Source organism: Gossypium hirsutum, chromosome A02, assembly GCF_007990345.1.
Source record: "Gossypium hirsutum isolate 1008001.06 chromosome A02, Gossypium_hirsutum_v2.1, whole genome shotgun sequence".
In the NCBI taxonomy this organism is placed as follows: Eukaryota; Viridiplantae; Streptophyta; class Magnoliopsida; order Malvales; family Malvaceae; genus Gossypium; species Gossypium hirsutum.
In genome coordinates this window covers 89,034,498-89,043,586 of record NC_053425.1, presented here as the reverse complement: position 1 = coordinate 89,043,586, position 9,089 = coordinate 89,034,498, and the positions used below count along the sequence as shown (strand labels likewise).

Here is a 9,089-nt window from a genome sequence, read left to right as displayed (position 1 = left end):
ATATGAGATAACATGTTATAATAATAGGTAAGTAAAAGCACAATAGCATGGATATCATACATTAACTAGCATGTATATATATAAGAAATAAAACATGGAAAATTTTAAAATGTGCATAAAACATAATATATCCAAGAAGAATAGGTAAAAACACATAAACATGCAATTCAACATATATCTAAACATATTAATAAATAAAAAATGATGCATGATATACAATTTGATAAAAAAAAATTAAAAATAACAATATGTTAAGCACTTATCATTTAATAAAATTAGGAGACCAACATTTAATATATTGACATAATATAAAAGGTTTAATATATATATTAAAGTATAAAGAAAGGGAGTAATTTTTTAAATGTGTGAATTAAAATCAAATTTTTGACAATGTAACGGCAATATAGTATACATAATAACTTTTGTTTTAGGATTATAATAAAATAAAATATAAATAATATAATATTGTACTATATAAAATATAAGATAATAAACATATTTAATAGTACATGAAAATATAGTTATTAATAATGAATTTTTGAAATAGTATAATAATATATAAAATACTAATTTTATATTTTTGGATAAATATATATGAGTTTTAAAAATATAAAGGAAATAATTAATAGAATGTTTAATATCAATTTAATATGAAAATAATAATGTAAATAACAATAATATAATAATAAATATTTTGCATATAAAAATATGGTAAAATAATTAATATATGATATATGACGTAAAAAACAAATTAAATATATTTATATAATAAAACATATAATAAAAATATATAAATAAGATAAATATCATAAGAAATATTAAACGATGTAATATAGTATGTAATAGAAATACATCAATAAAATATAATGAAATTTAATAAAAAATATATATAAAATAATAATAATATAAGTATTTTTTTATATAAAATGTATACCATATAATAAAATATAAATATAATAGAATAGATATAATATAAAAATATAATAATAATATAATGGATAGTAAAAGAAATAATATGTACCACTTATATAACTAATATTTAAAAATATATAATATGTAAAGTATTTAAAAATAAATTTAAAAATATAAAAAAATAAATTGAACCTGATGAAGGAATTAGGGGTTAATTGCAAAACAAACGAAAACTCTGGGCTTGATTGAAGAGTGCGTTAAATTCAAAAGACTCCTTGGGCAATTAGCCCTAATCCTAAAACGACAGCGTTTCCTCTCACTCAATTTTAAAGCCATTATGAGGATCAAATTGAATAAAATTAAAATATTAGGGCTGAATTAAAAATAAGTAAAATGAAATTATAAAGATTTAAAGGGCGAGAGGACTAATTGAGCAATTAACCCAAGTATCGAAAACACGCGGATCCTCCCCAGGTTACGGGTCAACACGCGGATCTTGAGGCCTTGAAACGACGCCGTTTCGGTCACTAAACGATCACCCCAAAATGACGTCGTTCAGGAAACTTATAAATACAAAAAAAAAACTCTAAAATTTCACTTTAATCTGTGCTTTTAAAAAAATTTAAAAAAAGTCATCTGAAAGAGGAAGGAAAAGAGGCTCTCGGAGCTCTGGCCAAGTCTCCGTCATCAGGCGGTTCACGCGCTTTCAGCGCCCACGCGCCGCCCTTTTCGCCGTTGTACCCAATCTTTAGAGGTTAGAGACCTCGATTTTTGACACAAAATGAAAGGTAAAAACCCTTTTTCGCACTTTAAAACTGTTTATCAACTGTTGATGTATGTACATGCTTTGAACATGAAAAACAAAAGTAGAAGATTCACCTCTTAAAAATTTGCTTGTATTTGCTTTTTTCTGCCCCTTTTCTATTTGTATCGTCTACAAGTTACAAAAGGGGCTTTTATAGCCACTGATTCTATTACATTTTGGGTAAGAAATCTTTTCTTTCCATATCTATTTCGTTCGTTTGCTGCTACTTCTTTCCTTCTTTTGCAGGTAATGCCAAAAAATCCGGCGGTGATGGAGGCTCGACGATGGTGGTGACGAACCAGGTACTGACTGCGCACTGACTTTCGGAGCTGATGGAGGGTTGCTGGAACGATGGGAACTGAAGTGGCGTGACTCTTGGGCTGATTGTGATGCTGCAACGCGAGGGTTTCCCAAGAAACCCTAAGTCTCCTGATTCTTCTAGTTTGGGCTTTGTTGGGCTACTGCTTATTGGGTTTGGGTGTAAACGGGTTTTGGGTAGTTTTGCTGGGTTACGGGTTAATGGGTTAGTGGGCTATAGTATTGGGTATAAGGTTTAAACAAGTTAATTTTGGGCTTGCGGGCTGTTGTAAATGGACTGTATTATAAAATAAACATTCATTTATTATTATTACTTTTTAAGGCCCGGGCAGATTTGGGCTATTACATTATTTTCTTAGCTTTTAAGGTGAAAGAGTCAAAAAAAAAAAACAAAACTAAAAGGAAAATCAAATTATACAAGGTGTAAAAGTTAAAGGTTATTTTTAGAATCAAAACTAAATTGATACAATGTATAAATATTGATTATTAAATTTTTTATTATGCCAATTTTATAAATAAAAAATAAAAAATTTATATAAATAAAAAACAAAATAATTAAATAGTATCTGGTTCAACAGTATTCTAAAAATAATTATATCGTAAGCCTAAATGCATAAAATGTTGTCACATTGCAATATTTTTTGTTGAAGTGTATTTTTAAAAATAATTAAGTTTATGAAAAATATTCTTAATAACAAAGAATATAAAGAAAAAGAAACAAAATTTGTTTGCAAAATATATATAATTATAAGAGTTACAACGTCATCAAAAAAATTTATACCTATGCTATTAATTAAGCGGTCGGGGTAGGTTTTGCTGGGATAGGGGCAGAACATGCAGTTGGATTTTGTTTACCACTAACTTTAGGCTTCACATTCAAACATTGTGATACTGCAGGTCCAGTCGGTCCACCGTGCGTAATTTCAATGTCTGCAAGTTTCACATTTTCACAAGGCAAAGTAGCACTACAAATAATCTTGACAGCTTCAGGACGCGCAGTAGTGCAATGAATGTTTTTGAAACTAATGTTGCTTAGTTTAACTTTTGATTCTTCCTGCATCAACAAAATAATGATTCAATGACCGGCTAACTCTTTTTGCTCTCTTACGATTTTGATAAATATGTACATACGTTTATTTTGCATTTGTTCCATGGGCAATATTTCTGATCAATTATAATAGGAGAACTGACATTGGTCACGGTAATATCCTCAAAGTGAATGTTCAAACAAGTGTCAGGTTCAGCACCTGGCCTGTAACACCCCTTACCCGTATCCAAGGCCGGGCTAAGGTACGAGGCGTTACCAGACAAACATACAAACATTAAACTAAAATACGAGCCATAAAATTTTATTCATATTTCAAAGCGTTCATTCTCTTACACATAATCCCTTATTTGAGTCTACGGAGCCCAAAACATACTTTAGAAAGGGTTTGGGACTAAACCGAGAACTTACGAAAATCCTGGAAATTTCATGCTTTAAGGCTCCACACGCCCGTGTCCCAAAGTCGTGTTCCATACACGGCTGAGACACATGGTCGTGTCTCTGCCTGTGTGGAATATACCTAGGCTATTTTCCAAGCCTTGGTCAACCTTGATCTCTTACACACTTATACAAAATCAAAAGCATATAACATGGTATTCATTTAATGATTAAACATCCTCAATTAAACCACAAACATAGCATTTGTATGTCATCATACATGTGTCTCTCATACTCATTTTACCTTGTTTATTATAGTACCACTTATACATTTATACCAAGATTATCATCTTACCAAATATCTTCAGCTTAATCATCAAGCATTCATATTTAAAGCTAGATCATATCTTTATAAAATACCACGATTCAGATGCGTAGAATAACATGTTTGCCTGAAACATTTCAATTCAATTCCATACCCAACAAGCATTACATTGAGTCTAGTCATATATATATACATGTCATGATACATAACATTCTCTTTTTGTTTTCTTATAAACACATATCATTTATTTCATTATATCACTATTTCATATACCATAGTTTATGTATTCCACATATATTTATTTTCCTCCTCCTCCTCTCTATTCCACATCCTTAATGTATATAGCATTCTTGTAAGTACGATTTCACAATTTACTAATAAATGTTCACATCAAACTGTCCACACGAGTCATAGTCACTTAATTATTTATAATTTGAGCTACAGAGCTCCAAATTAAGATCCGTAAATTACCCCTGAAACTAAACTCACATATCTTTCCACCATAAAATTTTCATAATTTTCAGTTTAGCCAATTAGTACAGTTTATTCATTAAAATTTCCCCTATTTCACTTTCTGACAGTTCTGACCTCTATTCACTAAAAAATAATTATCTCACAGTAAAGAACTCAGATAATGTTCTTGTTGATTTATCTTGAAAATAGACTCATTATGGATTTTAAAAATATAATTTTTAGCCTATAATTATTTTTCTCCAAATATTTGTGATTTTCCAAAGTCAGAACAGGGGATCACGAAATCATTCTGAATCAGTCTCACAAAAACATAAATATCTCAAAATATAGAACTCCTTTGCTTTCTATGTTTCTTTTATATGAAAATAGACGCATTAAGCTTTAATTTTATATCACATTCAGTCTCTGATTCAATTTATACTACTTTTGGTGATTTTTCAAAATCACGTCACTGCTACTGTCCAAAACAGTTTTATTGCTAATTCACTCTTTCACACTTTCTTTGTATTAACCTCATTTTAACATACATATCACAAATCATTTTCACCACATTTCATACAACACAAGTATAGGCCCATGATCACAAGGTCACCATAAAATCATCCTCATGTTTAACTTACTTGTTTATAAGTTTACCACATTCTGCTCACTTAATGAACACATCATTCACATAACCAAGTTCCTGCACTTATTCATCACAAAACTCACAAAGCAATACATAGAGAGTCTCCCGTTGAACACTTTGGATCAATCCTCGATACTTGGTGGTTTCAGCACATAGCTCCACCCATCATATAGTTCGACTCTCTTGTACACATGGTGAACACTTAGTACCACCCATGTGACCTAGCCAGTTTATCTCGTAGCTCTCTTGTCTACATGGTGTCCTTCACTTGGAACCACGCATGCGACCTAGCTACATATATCCCGTAGCTCTCTTGTCTACATGGTGTACACATAGTATCACCCATGCGACCTAGCTACATCATAATGTCTTGTAGCTCTCTTGTACACATGATGTGCACTCAGCACTATACATGTGACCTAGCTACATACCATCTGTATCATCCAATCTTTCCGAAGGTTCAACCGGGATTTCTCTCTCTTTTCCAACAATTTCACCAATCAAGTAATTATCCACAAACATATTTCCAATATTTTTATAAAATATCATTATACAAGTAATAGTGATGTATTACTTACATATAAACTTACATCTCATTTAATATCAACGCAATAACATTAAATTACACATTGTCTTATTAAAATCATATGAACTTACAATTTCCCATAATATCCATAATCATAGAAATCACATTTATGTATGATAATTCAATGCACTTCATGTACCATAGACATATTTTTAAATCAATTCATAAACTTGGCACCATAATCATTTAATTTAACATAATTCAATTAATTCACTAAATTTAACTTTCAAATATAAATTACAGCATTATTGTTGTATTATTATCATACCAACTTACATACTTTCAACACCTCGGAGATCATAGTAAATATATCTATTTTACATTGAAACATGCATAAATTAATGCTTATTATACATATGAACTTACCTTGATATTAAAACGGCCATTTTACCAACTTTCTCAATTTTCGATTTTTCTCTCATTCTAGGTTCAAATCTCGTTTTCCGGGATCTAAAACATCACATTTTACTTATTTAATTAATGTACTATTCAAAACAGTCCTTAACTCAAACTTTGGAAAAATTACAAATTTGCCCCTAAACTTTTGCATATTTACACTTTTGCCATTAGGCTCGGGAATTAAAATTCATCCCTTATTCTTATGTTTTATGACATGATGATCACTTTTCCCTTCTATGGCAACATCAAATTCTCACTCTAACATATACTTATGACTATTAGGTATTTTTACCAATTAAGCCCTTTTGCTCGTTTTCACTTAAAACCGAGTAGCACAAGTTGTCTAGCATAATTTAAAACCTCATATTGTATGATAAAACACCAGAATACACAAATTTTACCTATGGGTATTTTTCCAAATATGAACCCTAGGTTGAATTATTGCTAGCATAAGCTAAATCAAGTTACCGGGACTCAAAAAACGTAAAGAACTTGAAAAACGGGGTTAGAACGGACTTACAATTGAGCTTGGGAAGCTTGAAAACCCTAGCCATGGAGTCCCCTTGGTATACACGTCCATGGTGAAGAAGATGAGCAAAATTGGCTTTTAATTTTGTATTTTAATTCATTTTACCCCTAAATGACCAAAATACCCTTACTACTAAACTTTCCAAAAATTCCATCCATGTCCAATTTTTGTCCATAACTTTGAAATTGGTCAAATTGCTATTTAAGACCTCCTAATTAATATTTCAAATCAATTTCATACTAGAAACTTCTAGAATGCAAGTTTTGCAACTTATTCAATTTAGTACCTAACTTCGAATTAAGCACTTTATGCATAGAATTTCTTCACGAAATTTTCACACAATCATGCAATCATATCATAGACCTCAAAATAATCATAAAAAATTTATTTATATCTCAGATTTTGTGGTCCCGAAACCTCTGTTCCAACTAGACCCAATTTTGGGCTATTACATGGCCAAGTTTTGATTCTAACACCATTGGAAGTATTAGTCATGGTGCAATTTTTTAATGTAACTCCATCAACTGGTTCTTCATTTTTAAACAATCCGAGACTACCAATACTAATACCATGTCCTGGTCCACAAGTTACTCCATTGATAACCAAATTTTTGGAACCATCCCTAATTGAAACACAATCATCACCAGTTTTTATCTCTGAGTTAAGAACATTGACCCCATCTGATCTCCCAATGTGAATCCCATCTGTGTTTGGGCTTTCGTCAGGTGCAGATACGGTGAAATGTTCGAAAGTAATGTTTTTGCATCCTAGAACATTAGCCTGGAACTGCTTGCTGTCTTTGGTAGTTATATCTTGTATCATTGCGTTGGTTAAAAAATCAAACCTTAGGTTCTGTTTAACTCCAGAATGAAAAAAAAATTTATTACTTAATTCTATTTATAAAAACAAAAGTCATATCTTCTCAATAAGAAAATAACTTACAATAGGAAGTGAACCATAATAAGCATGACCTTTGCAACCTTCCCTTTTATAAGCAGTGGTTCCCTGGCCGTCAAAAACTCCTCCACCAGACAATTTGAAATTTTCAATTCTATTGAAAGAAATCCATTTAGGCTCTTTGAAAGCACCAGGGTCTGCCGGAGCCTTCACAGTGCCTTGAACTTGAAGCTCAATAGGAGCCTTGCAAGGACCATCTAAGGTAGCTGTACTTACAAAATATATCCTTTTAGGAATCACAATTTTTGACGGAGATGTCGAGGCACATGCTTCTTTCCAAGCATCCAACAATGGCTAAAACCAAATAGAAAAATAAAAAAGATCCATATAAAGATAAGAGATTTGGAAAATAGTTATGCATACTTTTATCTACTGACTATAAAGTTTTATGATATTTTGCTTACCTTACTCAAATCTGTTTTCTCGTCTGCCTTTGCACCAAACTTTGTAACAACATCAATAACACCACCACCTCCTCCTCCTTGACCTTCAACGGATGATATGGACAGAAGTACTAGTATTAACATGGATGAAACAAAATTAAATTGAATAGCCATACTTTATTTTTATTCACTACAAAGAGAGAATGATTTCTATCTTTTGTTTTGTTTCAAACCATCTTATATAGATAGAGTAAGGCCAAATTACAACCAGCTAAACATTTTCTATTTTAATTAGCATGGGCAAATAATATCACCAAGTTTTGCTTACTATAGCACTTCTTTTTCTTTTTGGAAGCAATTAACTCGTTAATTTGCCAACAAACTTGATATAGTAAAAATAATTAACTAACATGTGACTTAATATAACTAGTTAAGGTTTCTATATATAAATGAAAATGATGAATAAAATTATCGACTTAGCTCGATTGGCATCGACCTTGTTGTACATGCAGGAGACCGTGGGTTCGAGCATGTTGAAGGGCATTAATGATCTCCTATATTAAGGGTAGGGGAGGAGTTATGAGTAGTTCTAGGAAATGTATAAAAAAAACGATGAGTAAAATTATCCATTACTAATTTCTTTTCTATATTGTATTAATAACTTATTATATGGTTAGATATAGATAATTAAATATGTATGTTTAATAGTATTCAAAATTATAGAATTTTATTAATTTGAAATATTTTAAAAAATAAAAAATTATTAATAATATAATAATATTAAGCTTGACTTAAGTTAATTTTTATATAAAAATAAAATCACCCATAAAGGTTAAGTCATTCTAGAGTGAAAGAAAAAGGGCTTATTTTTCGTTGTCTTGTAAGTTATTTTCCATTGACCAAACTGTTTTCCATGAGACAAACACAATAAAATGTAAAAAATATTTTTCGGAAACCATTTTCAATGAAACAAACAGAACCTGCTGTAATAGCCCAAATTTACTCGGGCCCATGAAATGAGATAAACGAAATTGAAAATAAAAGTCCATGTTAATGTCCAACTTACAATAAACAAGCCTAAAGGCCCGATATCCCAAACTCGGTAGCCCAACTGGTTTAAACCAGAATACCTAAGCTACCCCAATACCCGGTTACACCCAACCCACAAATGGGCAGGCCCAAGGAGGCCCAAACTACAAACAGAAAACGGAAGACCTAGGGTTCCTGAAACCCTAGGCGCCGCAAACGCTAGAGGAAGGTTCCAAAATTCGCGCCGCAGGTACGCCAATCGTCACACCCTTTTTTGCACCGTTACAATGGCCTTCATCGACGCCTCCATCAGTGCTGTGATTC

General features: G+C 31.3%; 1 protein-coding gene across 1 annotated transcript; it reads right to left on the bottom strand.

Annotated features, from left to right (window-relative positions):
- Window positions 1-3,124: 3,124 nt before the first annotated feature.
- Window positions 3,125-7,949, bottom strand: LOC107951858 (polygalacturonase-like). Its single transcript, XM_041086541.1, has 4 exons — window positions 7,758-7,949; window positions 7,339-7,647; window positions 6,849-7,248; window positions 3,125-3,282 (listed from the first exon to the last, which is right to left on the bottom strand). The coding sequence occupies exons 1-4, from the start codon at window positions 7,908-7,910 to the stop codon at window positions 3,140-3,142; spliced, it is 1,005 nt and encodes a 334-aa protein (XP_040942475.1). The 5' UTR covers window positions 7,911-7,949; the 3' UTR covers window positions 3,125-3,139.
- Window positions 7,950-9,089: the final 1,140 nt, after the last annotated feature.

Excerpts from the sequence above, each read along its gene's own strand:
- LOC107951858 (XM_041086541.1), bottom strand. The coding sequence starts at position 7,910 with ATGGCTATTCAATTTAATTTTGTTTCATCCATGTTAATACTAGTACTT. Across the intron at positions 7,249-7,338 it reads ATTATGGTTCACTTCCTATT|AACCTAAGGTTTGATTTTTT; the intron begins GTAAGTTATTTT and ends GGAGTTAAACAG. Across the intron at positions 3,283-6,848 it reads TAGAATCAAAACTTGGCCAT|GTGCTGAACCTGACACTTGT; the intron begins GTAATAGCCCAA and ends GTTACAGGCCAG.